General features: G+C 38.3%; 1 protein-coding gene across 5 annotated transcripts in view; it reads left to right on the forward strand.

The window, feature by feature from the left end:
* The first annotated feature begins 972 nt into the window (after positions 1–972).
* LOC114299972 (NAD-dependent malic enzyme 59 kDa isoform, mitochondrial) overlaps positions 973–23,520 on the forward strand; it is a 32,434-nt gene continuing 9,886 nt past the window's right edge. For 2 of the 5 annotated variants that reach the window (XR_014362416.1, XR_014362415.1), the window contains exons 1-17: positions 1,157–1,559; positions 2,688–2,784; positions 9,328–9,446; positions 9,579–9,746; positions 9,982–10,110; positions 11,109–11,169; positions 12,995–13,098; positions 13,184–13,267; positions 13,401–13,507; positions 13,631–13,724; positions 14,104–14,217; positions 14,425–14,490; positions 15,296–15,368; positions 15,463–15,549; positions 15,876–15,947; positions 16,367–16,429; positions 17,720–17,834. Coding sequence is in view for 2 of the 5 variants with exons in the window: in XM_028244817.2 (XP_028100618.2) it covers positions 1,431–1,559; positions 2,688–2,784; positions 9,328–9,446; positions 9,579–9,746; positions 9,982–10,110; positions 11,109–11,169; positions 12,995–13,098; positions 13,184–13,267; positions 13,401–13,507; positions 13,631–13,724; positions 14,104–14,217; positions 14,425–14,490; positions 15,296–15,368; positions 15,463–15,549; positions 15,741–15,795; positions 15,876–15,947; positions 16,367–16,429; positions 17,720–17,834 (1,737 nt within the window). In the remaining 3 variants the exon portion in view is untranslated. Of the gene's footprint in view, positions 1,560–2,687; positions 2,785–9,327; positions 9,447–9,578; positions 9,747–9,981; positions 10,111–11,108; positions 11,170–12,994; positions 13,099–13,183; positions 13,268–13,400; positions 13,508–13,630; positions 13,725–14,103; positions 14,218–14,424; positions 14,491–15,295; positions 15,369–15,462; positions 15,550–15,740; positions 15,796–15,875; positions 15,948–16,366; positions 16,430–17,719; positions 17,835–23,520 lie in introns of all 5 variants that reach the window. The other 3 variants (XM_028244817.2, XM_028244812.2, XR_014362414.1) reach the window with 3 other exon arrangements.

A 23,520-nucleotide genomic window follows, 5' to 3' on the forward strand; every position in this document is an offset into this window, starting at 1 on the left:
TTCGAATGCTAAGACGGTGGAAGTGTTCAAAGGATTAAACAAGAGTTTAATACAGATGGTGAGTGACAGTTGCATTTCTAGAAAGATGCAAAACCCATGCACGTTCTAAGATGTAGGAAAAAGACCCTGATCCACTAATATCACCAAATCTTGGGTATAATAATGAAATAATTTCACTGTAAAATTGAGATCTAGCAAATCTGAACTCGTCCACCCCACTTTAACTTGAAAACATTATTCAATGAGAGTCTGGGATCAGTTACTCCCAATTTCTCAAAATTATGTTTTAAAATATTCATTAGATTATGATTTTTGAGTTATCTATATGATTAAGGACAAAATTACGAGATGAAATAGTCCCTATCAATTATGATTGTTCAAATTAAAAATAAAAACCCAATATATCATCTTCCTATCTTAAAAAAAAATAATAATAATAATGGGTTAAAAAAAAAAAAACTCAAATTTTACTTTTTCTTATCATGATTGATTAAAGATGAACTTTCAACCAAGACAAGGGTCCCGGTTTGATATAAAATTAAATTAATTAGGTATTAGTAATCATATGATCAGATTATATTATCTTTAAAAATTTGAATAATTTATTCTCAAAATTATATTTATCATCTATTTTTTTTAATGATAAGTATAATCCAATTATGTAGATATCAACCTAATTTTTATTTTTACGACATGTATAATCCAATTATATAGATATCAACATAATTTCCATTTTTATGACATGCATAATCCAGTTGTATGACCATCAACAACTGATTAATTTATTTTACTTTTTATAAATAATTTTTTCAATGAATCCTTGTCGATTAATTTTACAAAATAAATTATTCTAATTTTTATAAATGAGGACCTTCCCGATAGATTTTACAAAAAAAAATATATATTTGTATCGAATAAGTTTATATGTACAGAAACTATTCACTGAGTGGTCTGTATCCTATCTGTGAACGATTTTTTTTTTTTTTTTGTGGTTCCAATCCAAGCTTAATTGATCTGGAACATGGTTGGTTGGTTGGTTCAAGATGAGGCCCATCAAGGCCCATGGTGGGATCCATGACCCTACCCCATTCAGCCCAATCACTGCCCGTAAATATCGGGCAGCTCATTGACCGCGTCACTCCTCTAGTCCCTCACAGGTCTCAGCATCTTCAACTCTTCTGACTTTCAAAAATCAGACTATAAATTCAGAGGAATTGATCGATACACATCACCATATATATATATATATATATATTGATTTCTATATAGATTTGTGTAATAGTAAATCCATTAATTTCAACCTACTTGATCTGAACTCGTGAGATTGATATCAAACATAGAAATGAACTCAAAGTTAGTTCTCTGATCTTGATTCTTGAACTTATAGTTCGATTTCTGTTTGGTATTTCGATTTCTAGGGCACAGGAAAAATGTGGAGGCTCGCTCGATCTGCGGCGTCGAATCTCCCCCGTACACGGCGGTTCTCGACGTCAATCCCTGGTCCGTGTATAGTTCACAAGCGTGGTGCTGATATTCTTCATGATCCATGGTTCAATAAGGTCGATCTTTATCTTTATTTGCAGCTCATGATTGTGATACTAGAAAGTTAAATTTCCTGATTTTTCTTGGTTATTTGTGGTGTGATCTAAGAAAATTTTGTCAAATTTCTACATATACAAACGGAATTTTGTACATAATTTTCGTATACATTTATGTGTCTTCTTGGTTCCTTCATTGCCAATCAACACACATCACTGGACTCATAATTTAAAGAAGAAAATATGTATTAAAATTTGTAGGGCAAATTTAACTTGACCCCCTTTTGCTTTTGCCTATGTGTGGATTACCCATCTTATTTGGAAATAACCACATCATTCAACTTAAAAGAAAGTGTGAAACACATGTCAGACTTAAAAGGGGTTAGAGCAACTCCAACGGTGACGCATTGGAGCTGCTATTGCTATAAAATAGTATGGAGTTCACTTTTTTTCATCTCCAACGGTGAGCTATAAGAGCTGCTAAATTATACCTTTATTATATCTTCCGTCAAATTTAGAATCAGTGTTACCTATAGTTAAAACTGACAGCGCAACAATTTTGGAGGTTCGGTGGTTGACGGGGTGGCTGACCACTTAGTAGAAATTTCAAGGTGCAGAATTTTGAAGCCGCCGGTTGTTCGGTCGGTCATCTGGTTAAGCTAAAAATAGCAATTTCACCATTGGAGGAACATTGCTATTCTATAACTTTTTTGCACTATTCATTGTTAAATTATAACTTTAGCTATCCTTTTTACCAATTGACCGTTGGAGTTGCTCTTATAAGCTCATTTTCAAATTTTAATGGAAATCGCACATGAAATAAAGTGTCCAAGACAAGTGACGAAAGTATCAATAGTTCACACACTTAGTTACTTATATATATATATATGAATATTTTAGTCTTTTTCTTTGAGTCATTAACGGGTCTAATGTTCAATTCACAAAACACAAGGGGGCTGTGTGGTTATTTCTAAATGAGAGTAGAGTAATTTGAATATGGACTAAACCACAAGGTGATAAAGTGAAATTTGCCCAAATTTGTAAAAGTGTTTAAGAATAGGTACAAAGTGTGGGAAGGGAATCATCATTTCTTATTTTCTTTTTTGATTTTTCTTCTTTCATGTTGTTCTTGTTGGTTCCAAAAAGCAGGATACTGGCTTCCCTTTAACAGAAAGAGATCGTCTTGGGCTCCGTGGTCTCCTCCCTCCTCGTGTGATATCATTTGAGCAGCAATATGCACGTTTCAGTAAGTTTGCTATCTATTGTGATTTCTTTTTGGGACAGTTGTACATATAATTTTTATTTTGTTAATCTTTATATTTTCTAGTCATGCTATGTATATCTTATTCAAAACTAATCACTGTGTTTGGTTGTGGTTTTTTGAATATGGTTTTTTGAAAATTTTATACAACTTGTTTGGTTATTCTAAAAAATGAGTTATGTTTTCAAAAAAATAAATGAGATAGGTAGGCTTTAGTAAAATAGGTACATATAGGTAGGCTTTGAAAATGAGATAGGTAGGTTTTAGTAGAATAGGTACATATAGGTACATATAGGTACATATATGTATGTGTATATATATATATATATTTAAAAAGAGCTGTGATTAGGACCCCCTCATATTCCCACCCCCACCACCCCCACACACACGTAGGGGTTGGTGAGTGGGAGAGAAGAAAAAAAAAAAAAAAAACAATTTTAACCAATCAAAAGGCAAAGGGGTCGTGAGGGTCCCTTTGAAAGGGGGTCTCAGTCTTTTTTGATTTAAAAAATCTGAGAGAATGTTTTGATGTGATTTTTTTGTGTTTTTTTAATTTTTCAATCATTAATTTGGAGGGAAATTTGAAATTATAATGATATATTTTTTTGAAAACCAAACAAGCATTTTTTTTCAAAAAACAGTTTTCAAATCATTTTTTCAAATTTTTTTTCAAAAAACGGCAACCAAGCATGCTGAATGTAATATAAAGTCTATACTAAACTTGGGTTGTAACTCTGTGCCAAATGGTTAGTGAGATCTGAACTTCAGAAGAGCCTTTCCCATGGATGCTTGTCACAAGTACAAAGATATTTGATCTAAGATTCTGAATGAGTTAGTGTCTTTTTCCTATATCCAAATGCATAGCATGTGGTTTGACAAACTAGGGAAGTCTACCAAGCTTGTTATTGGTGTGGATAGGCTCTTAGGATCTTGTGCTTTATAAATTACTATATATCTTATTGTTGATTCTTAAAAGCATTGGTGGTCAGGGTTCTTTATATGTTTTGTAGGAATGTGACTGGCGGTTGGTGATGGAAGAGAGGGAGAAGGTTGAGAGCACATAGCCTCATGTAAATTGAAGATATGGACCGTTTTGAGTCTCTCTCTCTCTCTCTCTCTCTCTCTCTCACACACACACACACAAACACAAATGTGTGCATACACAGACATTCGGATTAGCTATTATAGCCTTGACTTACAAGTTACAACCATGTCTGCCAATGCACACTTGCAAGGTCATAACCATAGGAAATAACTAATAAGATAGTTCATTTGTCCTTTAGAGATTAGTGTTCGTACAAATCCCTCACCGACACCTAACCGTCTATCGGTTGTGGCCCCTAACTGGTGCCAATAGTGGTGTATTACTTAGGATGTCAGAAAAATTTCAAATGAAGATTTCATTTTGTTTTACCAAAGATTGTTTTTCTTGTTTTAGATTTGAGCAAAGCGTTTTTTCAGGAAATGTTAACTTTTGGTTAAGGTTGTTTCCGCTCATAAAGGTGCTACTAATATTTATCCAGTTTGGTGAGAAAGAAATGGTAGTCATAGTTAGATGAGTATAGATTTGCAACCCAATAGGCCATGTCTACACCACAAGATTTCTGTTCGAAGGAATGCTTATAGGTCTTGTAATAAGGTCACAAAGCTAATTATTTGGACGAATCACTCCCTTTATATGGCCTCTTTTAGAGCTCAGAAAGTTTTTCCCAGTATTTGGTCTCACTGGTCTTGCCATAATTAGTTTGCATCTTGAGGAATCTCTTCCACTTTCACATCCACATCTTCCACCACTTTCTTCAAAGATTGCATTTGCAAACAAATTTTTGGTGATGCTGTTAGTTGCAGAATGTTGTGATGAATGTTAAATAGCTCTTGTGATGGTGTATTTTATAAAGTATTGCAACTATTTTCACCTTTAGAAAACCTTACCTCATATGTATTCGAGCTTGTGATCTTGTGACCCCCAGCTTGTCATATTATGAAATGATATGGCAGATCACCACCCATGTGGCATCGTTGGGTGAGTGCTCTTATAATCTGTAACTCTGCTTCTGCTTAATTTTGATGAATACGATAAACTTAATCAAGTGGAATAAGTAGATGATATTCAGTATTGCAAGATTGCTCTAGATAAAATTTAATATTTGTTAAAGAGAAAAAAAGATGCATGCTAATTATAAAGCAAATAGGAAGGGAGATTATTGAATATTGCAAAGATTTGGCATGCTGTATGGTTTTAGACTTTTTTTAGGTGTGCTCTCTTTCTAATTTATATCAGGTAGTTGCCCCTACAATTGAATCCAAGTGTGCAAAGAAAACACCATGGTTAGATTGATTACTGAAGTATGGAAAAATGCACAGATGAAAATTAAGTTGTCTGTGACCATGCAATTTGAGTTTGTAGTTTAAGTTTATTATTAGAGTTAGGACATGTAAAATAAATTGATAGAGAGAGAATAAATTGTATGTATTATTGATTGATTTATGTTATAAATTACAAATGGTGAGGGGCTCCTTATATAGGAGATGTAGTGGAGTAGGTGGTAGTGGTAGGTGTGTAGTAGGTGGTAGTAGGTGGTGGTAGGTGTAGTAGGTGGAGTAGGTGATGGTAGGTTTTAACAGCCCCCCGCAAACTCAAGGGGGATAGGAACTAACCAACTTGAGTTTGGAGAGAGGAACAAAACAAGAAAATAATCTGAAAAATAAAAAATGGATAGGAGACACTGTATGGTCGTGTCAGACCGTTGTAGAAGACTGTATGGTTATGGCAGACCGATGTAGAAGACACTGGCTCGTGTCGGACCGATGTAGAAGACAGTTTATGGGGTCATGTCGGACCGGTGTAGAAGACAGTTTACGGAGTCTTGCTGGACCCTTGTAGAAACTAACCGGAATCAATGTCGGGACAGTTTACAGAGTCTTGTCGGACCCATGAAGGAGCTAACCGGAATCAATGTCGGGACAGTTTACAGAGTCTTGTCGGACCCTTAAAAAGTCGCACCCTCAAAAGGTGTGCCCAATCTTTCAAAAGGCGTGCCATCAAAAGGCGTGCCCAATCCATAAAAAGGCGTGCCATCAAAAGGCGAGCCCAAGTCATAAAAAGATGTGCCGGACATGATGGCGAGGCGCGTCACCACATTGGCTTGCGCGCCCGTTTTGTCGTCTGGCGTCAAGTGGCGCGTGATCCGCGTGTCTGCCATGGCTATTTAACCAAGACGGATGCTGAGGCTGAGGCAGAGGCTAAGACAAAAAATTGGCTAAAAACCTCTGAGAAACTCTTCGTTATCTTGAAAGAGATACTCTGTAACACTCTGTAACCAACCCTTCTCTGAAACACTTAGCAACCCATAACATGGCATCGTCTTCCCGTTCAGCTACCCAGAATATGGCCTCTTCGTCCCGTGGCCTGCTCACTCTCTTTCCCGACCTCAACGAGTCAACAAGAGAGATAACTGGTGCGGTGGCCAGTGAACCTCAACCAAGCGCCTCTGGTTTTGCTCCGTTGAACTTTCCGATGCGGTCGGTGGAGCAAAAAATGGCGGTGCAAACTGATATTGAGGCCAATCAGTATACTTTGAAGTCATGTGTGGAAACCATGACGGCGGTCACAAACTTGTCGCACTGGCTGCAGAGTAGGACAAATGAGGTGCAGCAGTTAAACGCCCAACTGGCTCTGCTCCAACGCATGTATAAGGATGCGCGAGCAGAGATAAGTGTGCTAAAGGCGGAAAACAAGGAGCTGAAGCGGAAGGCCACCGTGATGTTCCGATTTGGAGGTCCGCCATATACTGCAGTGGAGGAGTATGGGGGAGGGAACGTGCTCGGTGGAGGAGGAAGCACAGAGGCAGCACCGTCAAGGGCCGCTCAGGACGGAGGCAAAAAGAAGAGACCGGCGGCAGAGTAGAGAAGGGATAGAAAAATCCCGCCTGTGGGTGTGGTTGTTTGTGTATTTGTTTGTTTTTTTTTTTTTTTTTTTTTTTTGTGGTGGAAAATGGTGATCGGGGTGAGCCCCGACATGAATAAATGACAGTTTTTTTTTTTTTGGTAACTCTCTGATGGAAGTAGATTCCGGAGATGAATAAAATAAGGTTTGGTGTGCAAATTTATATGGTATGAATGGAATTTGAAAAAGATTAAAAATAATGTGAAAGAAAAATAAAGAAAGAAAGAATAAGAATATATTGGAATCAAAACGAAAGAGTGGTTCTATACGGATTTGTGAAAAACAGCAATGGTGTTTGGATTTTTTTTTTTTTTTTTTTTTTTTTTTTGAATAATAAGAATAATAAAAATAATATAGGAATGGAGAAAGCAGATAGTGGGGAACATGAGTGTGTGGAAAGAAAGAAAAAGAAAAAGTATGGGTTGGAGAAGCTGAGCATCGGAAAAGAGGAGAGGAAAAGGAAGTGGAGTGTCAGATCCACTCACACTTGTTTTTGTGTTTGTTTTGTGTGTTTTTGCTTTGAAACAAACATGGCTCTCATAGAGAGAGAGAAAGAGAAAACCAGCAGTAGACTCAAATATGGGTAGTATTTGTATCCCAGTATTTGATATGAAAGAAGATTCTGTGGGAAAATCAGAGAAAATAGTAGAAGCATGCAGGGAGTGGGGATGTTTCAGGATCATCAACCACGGCGTCCCACCGGAGTTGATGGCGTCGTTTGTAATGATCGCCGATGACCTGCGATTTTGGACGCCGATCACGAGGTTGAGATTTTCCGGCGAGGAAAAGAAGCAGAAGCTTTCGAGATCGCAGGATTCGCCTCTGATGGTGACGACGTAGGCGAATCGGACGGTGATGATGAGAACACCGAAGACAAAGAGTCGAACCAGAATGTTCCTCAGTAAGCTTGGCTTAGACTCCATAGCTCTCTGTATATACTAAATCTAGAGAGAGGGAGAGAGATCCGTGGGTCTCCTTGGTTTGATGCCAAGAGTGTAAAAGAAATTGAGAGAGAGAGTAGATGTGCCTGGTCCGTGTGTGTCTATGTGCTTACACTAAGGAACACAAAATTGCACAAACCACGCAGTGTCTCTCCTTCACCTTGTCACTGAATGTATCAGCGGTTAGGGTTATGACTTCAGCTTCAACAGTTAATAGATGCGATACAACAACAAGAAGTGATATGAGAATCACAGAACAGAGGTGGTGGTGGTGGCGTTTCATCGCAGCTCTTCTTCTTGTCCTTTCTCTTTCAATTTCAGCGTTTTGAGATTTGTTTCTCTCTCCTCGGAAGTTCAGTGCAGGAGAGGGATTGCACTGACTGTTGAGAGAGAGATGTGGAATTTGTGGTAGCGGAGTGAAGGTATGTGTGGCGGTCCGGCGGGCGGCCAAGGCAAGGCTGCCGCCCGCCGGTGAAGCAGAATTATTAGCTTCTTAACCTTGCTCTGATACCATGTAAAATAAATTGATAGAGAGAGAATAAATTGTATGTATTATTGATTAATTTATGTTATAAATTACAAATGGTGAGGGGCTCTTTATATAGGAGATGTAGTGGAGTAGGTGGTAGTAGGTGGTAGTGGTAGGTGTGTAGTAGGTGGTGGTAGGTGGTGGTAGGTGTAGTAGGTGGAGTAGGTGATGGTAGGTTTTAACAGGACACCTCCTAGGTAGAGCTCTCATAAATAAAAATAAATAAATAAATAAATAAATAAATAATTTTGCATGTGAGCTAGTGGAATTATCTATTTTATCTGTATACCCCCAACCCGTAGTCAAGGTTGTTAAAATCGGGATTCCAGGTAGGATCAGTGGGAGGGATTAATGGATTGGATCGTAGAATTAGATCGAGAATCGTAAGATCCTACTCTTAATGCAAAATAAAATGAAAAATTATTGACAATGACAATCTTTGTTACATAATTTTAAAAAGATTAAAGAAAATTGATAAATTTGATATAATGTATATTCTGTGTTAACATAAATTAGAGAAGACATTTGAAAAATGAGTTTATAGTCAAACTATACACATATATATAAGAAATAAATAATAACAAAAAAAATTGGTAGGATCGGGATCAAAATAGAATCAGGATCGTATGCGATTCTACATCATTTTATGATTAGGATCGTAGTGACTTTAAGATCCTACTAAATTTAAGATTCTAGTGTGATCTAGATCGTTTTGCCCAACTGACATCGTAGAATCGTGAGATCCTACAATCTGGATAGGGATTCGGTTAACTATGCCCCTAGTACTAACCTAGAGACATTTTGTTGATGCGGATTGGGCTTTGAAGAGATCTCTCCTCCATAATGTACATTTTTCCCATTCTTTTTCACTTTTCCTTTTTCTCTAATATATTTCGGTGGTGTTACATACACCAACTAGTATACTAACTAGTGTTTTGACATTATTACTGACCCCACCTATTATACAAATTACAAATACTCAAAACCTCTAAAATTGTGTTACATCATCTGTTAGTACACTAGTTAGTACACTAATTGGTGCATATATCATTATTCAATATATTTTGTTTCTAAAAGTAATGGTCTTGATCTTTTGTTGTTTGTCTTGTTAGTGGAGTCATATCGATCACTTGAAAAGAATACTCAAGGCCAAGATGATAGTTTTGTGTCCTTAGCAAAATGGAGGATCTTGAATAGATTGCATGACAGGAATGAGATTTTATACTACCGAGTAAGTTTGGTGGCAATTATCAGCTTGTAAACAATTTAAGTGATTTAAGAATTAATTATAATCTCTCTTTAGCTGGAGAGAATCTAATTCTAATATGAAGCAATGCTATTTTGCTATTGCTTATCTTTCCAGGTCCTTATTGATAACATTGAGGATTTTGCTCCAATAATATACACTCCAACAGTAGGATTGGTATGTCAAAACTATTCAGGGTTGTTCAGACGCCCACGGGGAATGTACTTCAGTGCCAAAGATAAAGGAGAGATGATGTCCATGATCTATAACTGGCCTGGTCATCAGGTATTTTGGAAATCTAGAGTGCATTAATGTACAGTTTTATTCTCTATTTTGCTTTCACCTTCTTGTTGGTGATACATTTACAGTGTTTTGTACTTATACCACATCAGATGGTAAACAAAACATGGCATAAGAATGTTTGCTGTAGCATTATTGTTTTCTGTGTGATACCTGAATAATGAATATATACATTGATTCACTACAAAATGAGCATTTTTTCTTGCTTTCTGTATTGCAGGTTGACATGATTGTCTTGACAGATGGCAGTCGCATTCTTGGTCTAGGTGATCTTGGGGTCCAGGGAATTGGAATACCCATTGGAAAACTCGACATGTATGTCGCGGCTGCTGGTATCAACCCACAGAGAGTATGCTCTACTCATCCCTCTTTATTATGTACAGGTTCATGCAAGCATAGCACTCATAGGTGTGCACTAAAATTAAATTGGTATACAAGTGTGCATCAATGCATAAACACCTGTGCACACTGACAAGTAAATGCATGCATTAGTACTGGGCTGACTCACAGATACTTACCATGCTTGATATGGATCACAGCACATTGTTGTTGCATGTATCATGTGTAGAGAAGGTTACCTATGCTTGCTTATATGTTGGTTATGTTGATATGTTTTCATGCCTTGCAAATATATTTCTATTGGCTATTTTTCATCCATGTGGATATTATATTGATGAAAGTGCATATATATGAGATAGAAGGGTAGATGCGTAAAGAATTGATAGTAATTTCTTGTCTACCTGATCTCAAAGATACTAATAACTATGATATCCTAAGAAGCACAGACACTTCTAAGAAGGTGACGTATCCGTGTGGTGTCCGTGTTGGACATTGACACTCTTTGGACACTTTCCCGACATGTGTCTGATACTCTTCAAAACGTGTCTTATTTTTTAATTTTTTTTAGAAGTCCGGACACTCTTTGGACACTTGGAGGACACACACTTAAACACACGTATCTATCGATTGGACATGGGTGAAACTAATTATAAGTTTGAACAAAACAATTTAAAATACAATAATAAAACAAAAATCATATAAATTTGTAGGAATTAGTGTCATATTGCAACTTTTTATTATTTTTAAATGATATATTCATATATATAACATATAACAAATATATAAAATTATAGATTTTATGCGTGTCCCCCACGTGTCGTGTCCTGCATATTTTGAAATTTGGCTTGTCTGTGTCGTGTCTATGTTGTGTCCCGTGTCTGTGTCTGTGCTTCTTAGATGATATCTATTATCTTATATTTATATCCAGTTTTGGACTAACTTTTTTTTCCCCTTTCATTCTGCTGTCTTCTATACCAATCTAGCTGCATTCATATTCATCTATGACAGATACTTCCAGTTATGCTTGATGTTGGTACCAACAATCAAAAGCTTCTTGAAAACCGTCTTTGTGAGTAGAAACATATTGACTTGTTGCTGTTTATTTTATGTTCAGTGGTTCCTTTTCTTTATTTAATTTTTCTGTTGTTTCAAAAATCTGCCTTTACTCATTATTTCATACTTCATAAAAGGCTAATGGCTGCATTTTTGGGACTGAATATATTCAATCTGATCACTTGCTCTTTAACATAATTGATTGTTATCTCTCTTACAGACTGTAATAGGCCTTGAATACTGCAATATTGGATGTCTCTCTCTCTCTCTCTCTCTCTCTTCACACATGCAGAGAGGAGAGGTGAAGTTGCTTTGTGCTAATTGAAGTTTCATGCATCTCCTTCATTTGGTTGTCTGCTTTCTCAATATCTGTGATTATTTTGCTGTCATAGACACATGTTTTAAGCAACATGCTTGTTCCCTTGTACATATAATATTATCTACCTTATACAATAGAAATGTTTTGCTGATGGAGGTATACGTGTTCGTATCTGATGATTCTGAGAACTCTATGAAACTTAGAAAAATCTTCTCAGTGGAATATTCTTGTCAAATGAAGTTGCTGTGAGCCTGGACAAGTATTTGTTGTCATCTTTTGAGGGTACTATGCAAATGAACTATGATAATTATACTATAAAGCTTCATTGGTGCTGATTGTGTAATATAGGTAAATAAAATTTCCCTGATTGAGTAATGTACTTTAAGACAAAGTGACTAGGATAGCGTAGGATCTTTTTTGTTTATTAAGCAATAGAAAAATATGGAAGGAACGGTCAGTGACTCTGAAATGGGTTTCGGCAGAACTGCTAAAGTCCTTTCTGATAAAAGCAATAATACAAATTTCTTTGAAAAAGATTATATAATCCAACTGATATAGAAGTGGATGTAGCACTTTGTATATTTTTCATTTCTCTTGACTTAAATTCAACTAGAAGACATTGAATCCTGATAGAATTAAGCACTTCATTTTGTTGAGGGTGCTAATTGCAGATCCAGAGGTGCTTTCAAAAGATAATCATAATTAATACTTAGAATCAACTTTAACATGGGTAAAACTTCTAATATTTAATTATTTAATATTACTCTTTATATTGTGAATTCAGATTTAGATCCAACAGAACTTGAAGTTAAAGTCTAACAAAACTACAGATGTAAATAAGAATCACCTCATTAGATATGTACCTACATATATATCTTTGTTTTTTGGGATGAACTTACCTAAAGAAACAAGAAACGAAAATGCACTGAAAATAGAAACCATGGAATTATGGAAACAATCATGTGGTCATCTAAACGTACATAGAAAGCCCAAGAGTGTCTAGTTATTACAACCAAATTATTATCATTCAAATGGAGTTGTATGTTATTTATCAAAAAATAAAATAATATAAATGGAGTTGTATAAAAAGGCTATAATACTTCCATCTGTTGTAATATTGATTTCCATATAAATTCCATCACCACAAAGTTTTCAAGTCTAATCTTTTTTACTTGTTTACAATTGTTTCTTGTCAATTATTTTCATAATTTTCTCATTTTGTAAGAAAGACATCATGAACCTCTCAGATTTGAAAATAGTGACTATTTACTTGTATGAAGTAGGATTTCCCTTGTTATATTTCATTACTTACACCTTAGGTTGGACTTACAACAATTTTAAACATTGAAGTTCATTCATGCTTATCCATTCTTAACATTCATTTATGCTGAATGTACTCTATTTCGTTCTCCATATTTTCTAATCTTTAAGCAGAGTAAGTAGACTACATAACTGCTTGTGAACCAATTTTTTCCGACGAACTACGTGAGGATTTATTTTTCACTTGATTTTACTTTGATAGATTTGGGACTTCGGCAACCTCGGTTGGAAGGAGAGGAGTATCTATCAATTGTTGATGAATTTATGGAGGCAATTCACGCCCGTTGGCCCAAGGCTATTGTGCAGGTTTAGTTCTTTCAGAAATATGACATCTTGTTTTATGTGTAACCAATATCATACTGATTACTTGATGCTTGGCGAATATTATCAGTTTGAGGATTTTCAAATGAAGTGGGCTTTTGAAACACTGCAACGGTATCGAAAAAGGTTCTGCATGTTCAATGATGACATACAGGTGAATACTTGGTGTTGTATTCTGCTATTCTCCATGGAAATAGTAAATAATATAATAAGACAAAGTACTTTAAGATTGTTAAGGGTGACTCTATTATAATGACATTTTTGTCGCTTGTCATCATGTTGTATAGGGAACTGCTGGGGTTGCACTGGCAGGACTACTTGGAACTGTAAGGGCACAAGGTCGACCATTGACTGACTTTGTGAACCAAAAGATAGTGGTAGTTGGAGCTGGAAGGTACTGATGAAGTTCAACTGTAATGGCTGTACTCCTGCTTTAAGTATTACTTCTTTATGGTTTAGGGTAGTTGGTAATATCAGCTGTGAGTTGCATCTTCTTATTCTTTTTTCTGTCTTTCAGTGCAGGGCTTGGTGTTTTTAACATGGCTGCACAGGCTGTTTCGAGAATGGCAGCAGCTGAAACACATCCTCAGTTTTTCCTACTTGATAAAGATGTGTGGTTCTACAGATATCACTTGCTCTCTAACTTTTTAGTTCTTAATGTCAATTACCATATTAGTCTTTATTTTGGGTTACTGGGTATTTATCTTCTAATAAAATGTGGAGAACATGTGTTTGAACACATTTGCAAAGAAGGAGATTTTTAATTTTTTTTTAGTGTTATCAACTGACTTTCACCTTTTTTTCAAAGTAATGATAATCAATTACTTATCTGCGTCTAACTGAATGAATTGTGGGAATGAATCTGCATTGGAATGAGAAGAAAAACTCATAATATGGCAATCTGAACTTTATCATTTCATTTACATTTTCAGGGAATCATCCATTTGACTTTTGGTTCATCTTTATTTGAGAAGTACTGGTTAAATGCAGGGTCTCATTACAACGGAAAGGAAGGTTGTTGATCCAGCAGCTGCACCATTTGCTAAAGCCCCTGGGGAGATCGAGGGTTTGGGACTTAGGGAGGGAGCAAATCTCGTTGAAGTGGTAAATCTTACTGGACTGTTTTTTGGCAGCCTATGTTGGTGCAAGGATGATATAGATTGATATTGTGTGGAAAAGAAACCTTTGGTTGTTTAGCTTGCTTCTTGGGTACATGCAATTGGCTCAAGGATGTTTGCTGTTATCTTTCAGAACATTGTGTATGCTTTCATATTTTAGAAAAACTAATTTCGGGGAATGGGTTTTGTTTAGGTTAAAAAAGTCAAGCCTCATGTACTTCTTGGTTTGTCTGGAGTTGGCGGTATCTTCAATGAGCAGGTGGGCACCCCCTAGAGTTTGCTTTGTCCTTCATTACTTTCAAATGAAGCATAATGAACCAGTGAAGTTGGTTTAGTTTTATTTGGAAAGGCATGTTGTTCTGTACTATTTATTTGGTTAGTTGTTGATAAATGGTATTAGTTGGGGAAAATATATTAACATTTAACTCTGTTGCTTTGCAAGTTTGTTTGTTCTTGTTTCCTAGATGTAGGCAATTCCTTTTAGAGATGGTCTTCATTAACCCTATTATCATTTTACTTTTCCCAACTTCTGCTAAATAATCCAATTCCTACAAAAAGCTTACAATTATTTATTATTAGGATAAAGGAGCATACCTCATCAAGATGTCATTTGCTGTCATCACTATTAATTAAATCCACTTGGCTCAACTCAACAAAGACCTAATTTCAACCTCTTGGGATTGCCTCCATGAATATTTTCCCAAAACACTCTCTATAAAGCAATATCTCAGTTAAATCCATGGCAATTACATTCTTTCTTACTGCATCAACCCTTTTTCTTTTTTAACTATCCTCTTGTGTTAAACGACACTTTCTTTACTCTACTTTTATGGGTGTTTTTTCCTCAATTTACTAATCCTTGCATGCACAATTTTGGCTTTTTTCATAATTAAATACCATTACTGTATGGCTGGCTATGTTTGAAAAACCATTCTCCACTTAGTGTCTAGCTGCAAGGCACTAAGCACAACAATGGCAAAGTGTATCCTCTTTTTGAGCTTGGTAAAGCGTATGTCTTCTTTGATAATCACATTCCTTATTTTTGTCGCTTGCACATAAATCAGGTGCTTAAGGCCATGAGAGAGTCAGATTCCCCTAAACCTGCCATTTTTGCAATGTCAAATCCGACGATGAATGGTTAGTCTTTCAAGCCTTCTAAATTATCTGTATTTTATTTATGGAACGCACTATTTCTCTATTGAACATTGTCTTGCCATGTTAACTGGAACAGCTGAGTGCACTGCTGTTGATGCTTTCAATCATGCTGGAGAAAATATAGTTTTTGCAAGCGGGAGCCCTTTCAAAAATATTGACCTTGGTATGGTTTCTTTATATTGGTGCTTATTGTTGTGGAGTGTTTTTGCACAGTATCAATAAATTAATTGGTCTCATTGTGCTCTCTCATTATGTAGCCAATGCAACCAACAGTTCTATAGTTTCTAAGTGTGTGTCTTCCTCAGTGTGTTGTCCAATTACTCTGACCTTTGCCAATCATATACTTGTTGTCAGGGAATGGAAAAGTGGGCCATGTAAATCAAGCAAATAACATGTATCTGTTTCCTGGGTTAGTGCTAATGTTCGCGTCACTGATATTGTGCTTAGTTTTTTACGACAACTATCATAAACCTTTTTGACTTGATTCAGGATTGGGATGGGAGCTCTTCTTTCAGGTGCTCGTTTGATTTCAGATGGGATGTTGCAAGCAGCTTCTGAATGGTATATATTACACAATTTGACCACTTCGTTTTATGGATTTGTCCCGTGCTCATCCATTCTTATTGGATTGTTAACTTTGCCCTCATGAAATGAGGTGGCACTTGTTACTGTCATGTGTTGCCATATCTATAGTGTCGTAAGTAAGTCATATGAAGTAAAGAATAAAGTAAGACCATATGTTTGTTTGGTGTGTTGGGTCTAAAATAGTCCTTTTGAGTGCTATAAAAAGAGTGTTGGGGCTAGAGGTGCCTCCATCTCCTGCCAGGCTTGTATTCTGTAATTATTGGTTTATACTTGCTTATTTATTGTTGATTTTTATTATATAGTTATTGGTTCAATTTTTGATAAAGGAAGAAAAATGTTTGCATGGTGTTAACCCAATATCAGCTAACTTTTGCTAATATAATTTTTCTCTGCAGCCTTGCTTCATATATTACAGACGAAGAAATTCAAAGTGGTATTTTGTATCCTCCTACAAGAAGGTATTGTTGTTCTTAGCTCCATTGGAACATTAAAATTTTCATATATATTTGTAAGTCAGTTGGACACTAGCTCACTAGGAAGCACATATCACGTTTTCATACATATTTGGAAGTCAATTGGACACTTAGCTCACTAGGAAGTATGGATAATGATACGGATACGGACAAGGACAAGGACACGGGACATGACGATTTCAAAAAAATCAGAACACAGACACGGTCACACAGCGAGGATACGACAAAAAAATATAATTGTTTTATATGTTTTTGTTTTCTATGTATGTAAATATTACATTCACAAACAACTAAAATTAATGAAAACCAACACTAATTTAACAAATATATAAATAAATAAATAAAAAAAACTAAATGCAAATTATCTAGAGACTACATATATTTTTGCGTTAGGCTCCAGAGATCATTAGAAGCTCGTTTCTCAACTTCCCACCTGTGGTTAGATCTATATTGCGTTGTCGATAGTTGGATATGAGTTCTTTATCTATATTTAAGAATTCAGCTCTCATGTTTCCAACTTCCAACCATTATAATATGACCCCCAAAATTAGCTTTAAAAAATTAAAATAAGACACTGCGTGTCCCCTGGAAAAATTATTATAAAAATGCCATGTGGCATATCCATGTGTCCCCGCCGTGTCCGTGTCCGTGTCCGTGTCCGTGTCCGTGTCCCAGTCCCAGTCCCAGTCCCAGTCCCAGTCCCATACATATCTAACACGGCTATGACACCTATTTTGAAGTGTTGGTGCTTCATAGCTAGCTCATATACTTGTATTTTCTAGTGGGTAAGGTTCAACGTATTACGCTAAGTGTGCACACCTAATAGCAGCACGGAAAGTTGTTCTCTTGTCAATAGGTTTTGGATATAGCTTGTTAAAGCACAATCAATAATCACTAATTGGGTTAGTTTTCATTATGCAAAGACTACATACCCACTGATATTGGATAGGACTCTGACCTTGTGAGTGTGTGAACCTCAAAGCCTTTTCAAATTGTTTTGACTGCATGGCTAATACTACAATCAAGTTTTCTTTTCTCTTTATTTAAAGTATCCATAATTAACAAACCCGACCTCTGATTTCATGGGTTGGATGATTGGATGTGCTCATCAATGTCCCTAAATTGGATCTATTCATTATATATCCCTAACCAGGTCTTGTAAAATTTGCAAAGAAAATATTCTCCATTTGGGGACATCCTATGAATGAATTAGTAAAATAAAGGTAAAGTAACCTCTACTAATTTGTTTTTGCTATGACCTACTTATGATTGCAGTATTCGAGAAATAACAGCAGAGGTTGGAGCTGCTGTTGTTCAAGCAGCAGTTGCCGAAGAACTGGCAGAAGGACGCTGTGATGTGGGACCCAGAGAGCTCAGGCAGATGTCAAAAGTATGGATAGTTCTCAACTTTCTTACAAGAAAATGCATCTCTTTTTAATAAAAATAGCCATGGCATAACATGCACAAGCACATTTGGACAAGAAAAAGAAGCTTTAATATTTGACAATGAAAGCAACCTCACATTTAACCTTAAAATAAAGCAATTCAGAATTGTTAAAACCTATCACCTACTTCACCCACTAAACCTAACCCACTACACCACTACCACCTCACCTACTCCACTAAACCCACTACACCACTACCACCTCCACTTCACCTACTCCACCTACCACCTCCACTTTACCTACTCCATCTACCACCTACTACCACCTACTCTTCTATATATAGGAATCATTGTAACATTCAATAAATCAACAATTACAAACATAAATCAATCAATAATACATACAATTTATTCTCTCTCTATCAATTTATTTAACATGGTATCAGAGCAAGGTTAAGCACTTAGTATTTTTCGCTTCACCGGCGGGCGGCAACCTCGCCTTGGCCGCCCGCCGGACCTCAACCTATTCCGCTGTCATCTCTATCAATACATATAGCTTCCAGTTCGCCACCACCAGAGGCGCCTTCTCTACATACAAAGATCAACCACTCTCATCTCTCTCTAGCTGGGTCTCTCTCTCCACAGACACACAGTAGCCACACACACACAACAAACATAAACTCTCTCTGAGATGAAGAGACCAACCTCTCTCTCTCGGCAACTCTCTCTTCGGTTTCTCTCTGCACCACCCAAATACATCTATATATATATATATATATCTCTGATAGAGGGTGGAGACTTGGGCTCACCTCTTCTCTCCCTCTCGAAGAACACATGGGTGCATTGGTAGTTCAGACTGGTGATGCTTGCATCTGGCATCATCATCATCATCATCATCTTCACCTCAGCGGTGCCGGTGTAGTTGCTGTTCAAAAAGACTGTAACTGGGTTTGGCTTCTAGCTTGGTTCATCATTCTCGTTTCGGTAGTCGTTTTTCCAATGGCTGGTGTTTCATTTTGTGGCATGTCGCCGACGGTCCTGGACTAGATCTGGGCTACCAGCGCTGTTGCTACTGTATTAAGGAATATGGAACTGTTCAGGTTCTGGTGGTTCGGTATGTGTTCTGCCGACGGTGGAAGTATCTTTACTTCGGTCTCGGTTTGGTCTTTTATGCTATGTTGGAGCTCTGATTTATAACAGATTGCTGGACTGAGTTGGTGCATTACGCTCTGCTCGAGGTTAATGCTCGGCTGTGGCTAAAATGGCAAATCACATGGGCTCCTTCTCTCTCCTCCTTTGTTGTGTGAGATTGATGATGGGTAGGACAGCAGAGATGCTCCACTACGATTGTGGTGTCTTTTTTAAAATCATAATCATCTCTTCCATCAAAACAATATCTTTCACATACCCACCATGCTCCCTTTTTTATTTTTAAAACCCATCTTCTCTACTGCCCATATATATATATATATATATATCTTTTTTTTTTTATTATAATATATTACTCAAACACACTCTCTCTCCTCCTATCTCCCATCACTTTGCTGGACAATGAGCCAATTCTCATTATCATTCTTATTATTTTTATTATTATCACATGGGCGTGTTCCCCCTCTTAAAAAAAAAAAAAAAAAAAAAAAAAATTTACCAATTTGCACAACACCATATTTTATTCATCTCCGGGATCAACCCCGATCACAATTTTACACAAAAAAAAAAAAAAAAAAAGAAACATCACCCACAAACACCCACCCACAGGCGGGACTTTTTCCCTTATCCCTTCTCTACTCTGCCGCCGGTCTTTTCTTTTTGCCTCCGTCCTGAGCGGCCCTTGACGGTGTTGCCTCCGTGTTTCCCACTCCACTGGGCACGATCACTCCACCCTGCTCCTCCACTGCAGCATATGGCGGACCTCCAAATCGGAACATAACGGTGGCCTTTCGCTTCAGCTCCTTGTTTTCTGCCTTTAGCACACTTATCTCTGCTCGCGCATCCTTATACATGCGTTGGAGCAGAGCCAGCTGGGAGTTTAACTGTTGCACCTCATTTGTCCTGCTCTGCAGCCGGTGCGACAAGTTTGTGACCGCAGTCATGGTTTCCACACATGACTTCAGAGTATACTGATTGGCCTCAATATCAGTTTGCACCGCCATTTTTTGCTCCACCGACCGCATCGGAAAGTTCAACGGAGCAAACACAGAGGTGTTTGGTTGAGGTTCACTGGCCACCGCACCAGTTCTCTCTCTTGTTGACTCATTGAGGTCGGGAAAGAGAGTGAGTAGACCACGGGATGAAGAGGCCATATTCTGGGTAGCTGAACGGGAAGAAGAAGCCATGTTTTTTGGGTTGCTGAGTGTTTCCGAGAAGGGTTGGATACAGAGTATTTACAGATTGTTTCAGAATAACAAGTTCAGAGGTTTCAGTCTGGTTTGGTTTCCTCCGCCTCCGCATTGGTTTATATTGACACAGACGACGCGGCCGACACGCCGCTCTGTCGCTCACGTGCCTCGCCGCGTCTCCGGCTCACCTTTTGATGGTTCGACGCTTTCTGTCGGGCACGACTTTTGATGAAGTGGGCGCGCCTTTTGAGGGCGCAACTTTTGATGGCACGCCTTTTTTATGGATTGGGCACGCATTTTGATGGCACGTCTTTTTATGGATTGGGCACGCCTTTTGATGGCACGCCTTTTGAAAGATTGGGCACACCTTTTGAGGGTGCGACTTTTTAGGGGTCCGACAAGACTCTGTAAACTGTCCCGACATTGATTCCGGTTAGCTCCTTCATGGGTCCGACAAGACTCTGTAAACTGTCCCGACATTGATTTCGGTTAGTTTCTACAAGGGTCCAGCAAGACTCCGTAAACTGTCACAACAACTATCACAACATTGTCTGCTACAACGGTCCGACATGACCCCATAAACTGTCTTCTACATCGGTCTGACACAACCATCCAGTGTCCTCTACAACGTTATGACACCACCATACAGTGTCTTCACCAACGGTCTGACACGACCATACAGTGTCTCCTATCCTCTTTTATTTTTATGTATTTTCTTGTTTTGTTACTCTCTCCAAACTCAAGTTGGTTAGTTCCTATCCCCCTTGAGTTTGCGGGGGGCTGTTAAAACCTATCACCTACTTTACCCACTAAACCTAACCCACTACACCACTACCACCTCACCTACTCCACTAAACCCACTACACCACTACCACCTCCACTTCACCTACTCCACCTACCACCTCCACTTTACCTACTCCATTTACCACCTACTACCACCTACTCTTCTATATATAGGAATCATTGTAACATTCAATAAATCAACAATTACAAACATAAATCAATCAATAATACATACAATTTATTCTCTCTCTATCAATTTATTTAACATGGTATCAGAGCAAGGTTAAGCACTTAGTATTTTTCGCTTCACCGGCGGGCGGCAACCTCGCCTTGGCCGCCCGCCGGACCTCAACCTATTCCGCTGTCATCTCTATCAATACATATAGCTTCCAGTTCGCCACCACCAGAGGCGCCTTCTCTACATACAAAGATCAACCACTCTCATCTCTCTCTAGCTGGGTCTCTCTCTCCACAGACACACAGTAGCCACACACACACAACAAACATAAACTCTCTCTGAGATGAAGAGACCAACCTCTCTCTCTCGGCAACTCTCTCTTCGGTTTCTCTCTGCACCACCCAAATACATCTATATATATATATATATATATATATATATCTCTGATAGAGGGTGGAGACTTGGGCTCACCTCTTCTCTCCCTCTCGAAGAACACATGGGTGCATTGGTAGTTCAGACTGGTGATGCTTGCATCTGGCATCATCATCATCATCATCATCTTCACCTCAGCGGTGCCGGTGTAGTTGCTGTTCAAAAAGACTGTAACTGGGTTTGGCTTCTAGCTTGGTTCATCATTCTCGTTTCGGTAGTCGTTTTTCCAATGGCTGGTGTTTCATTTTGTGGCATGTCGCTGACGGTCCTGGACTAGTTCTGGGCTACCAGCGCTGTTGCTACTGTATTAAGGAATATGGAACTGTTCAGGTTCTGGTGGTTCGGTATGTGTTCTGCCGACGGTGGAAGTATCTTTACTTCGGTCTCGGTTTGGTCTTTTGTGCTATGTTGGAGCTCTGATTTATAACAGATTGCTGGACTGAGTTGGTGCATTACGCTCTGCTCGAGGTTAATGCTCGGCTGTGGCTAAAATGGCAAATCACATGGGCTCCTTCTCTCTCCTCCTTTGTTGTGTGAGATTGATGATGGGTAGGACAGCAGAGATGCTCCACTACGATTGTGGTGTCTTTTTTAAAATCATAATCATCTCTTCCATCAAAACAATATCTTTCACATACCCACCATGCTCCCTTTTTTATTTTTAAAACCCATCTTCTCTACTGCCCATATATATATATATATATATATCTTTTTTTTTTTATTATAATATATTACTCAAACACACTCTCTCTCCTCCTATCTCCCATCACTTTGCTGGACAATGAGCCAATTCTCATTATCATTCTTATTATTTTTATTATTATCACATGGGCGTGTTCCCCCTCTTAAAAAAAAAAAAAAAAAAAAAAAAATTTACCAATTTGCACAACACCATATTTTATTCATCTCCGGGATCAACCCCGATCACAATTTTACACAAAAAAAAAAAAAAAAAAAGAAACATCACCCACAAACACCCACCCACAGGCGGGACTTTTTCCCTTATCCCTTCTCTACTCTGCCGCCGGTCTTTTCTTTTTGCCTCCGTCCTGAGCGGCCCTTGACGGTGTTGCCTCCGTGTTTCCCACTCCACTGGGCACGATCACTCCACCCTGCTCCTCCACTGCAGCATATGGCGGACCTCCAAATCGGAACATAACGGTGGCCTTTCGCTTCAGCTCCTTGTTTTCTGCCTTTAGCACACTTATCTCTGCTCGCGCATCCTTATACATGCGTTGGAGCAGAGCCAGCTGGGAGTTTAACTGTTGCACCTCATTTGTCCTGCTCTGCAGCCGGTGCGACAAGTTTGTGACCGCAGTCATGGTTTCCACACATGACTTCAGAGTATACTGATTGGCCTCAATATCAGTTTGCACCGCCATTTTTTGCTCCACCGACCGCATCGGAAAGTTCAACGGAGCAAACACAGAGGTGTTTGGTTGAGGTTCACTGGCCACCGCACCAGTTCTCTCTCTTGTTGACTCATTGAGGTCGGGAAAGAGAGTGAGTAGACCACGGGATGAAGAGGCCATATTCTGGGTAGCTGAACGGGAAGAAGAAGCCATGTTTTTTGGGTTGCTGAGTGTTTCCGAGAAGGGTTGGATACAGAGTATTTACAGATTGTTTCAGAATAACAAGTTCAGAGGTTTCAGTCTGGTTTGGTTTCCTCCGCCTCCGCATTGGTTTATATTGACACAGACGACGCGGCCGACACGCCGCTCTGTCGCTCACGTGCCTCGCCGCGTCTCCGGCTCACCTTTTGATGGTTCGACGCTTTCTGTCGGGCACGACTTTTGATGAAGTGGGCGCGCCTTTTGAGGGCGCAACTTTTGATGGCACGCCTTTTTTATGGATTGGGCACGCATTTTGATGGCACGTCTTTTTATGGATTGGGCACGCCTTTTGATGGCACGCCTTTTGAAAGATTGGGCACACCTTTTGAGGGTGCGACTTTTTAGGG

The sequence above is a fragment of the Camellia sinensis genome, chromosome 2, assembly GCF_055761805.1.
Source record: "Camellia sinensis isolate YWXY chromosome 2, ASM5576180v1, whole genome shotgun sequence".
Lineage (NCBI taxonomy): Eukaryota > Viridiplantae > Streptophyta > Magnoliopsida > Ericales > Theaceae > Camellia > Camellia sinensis.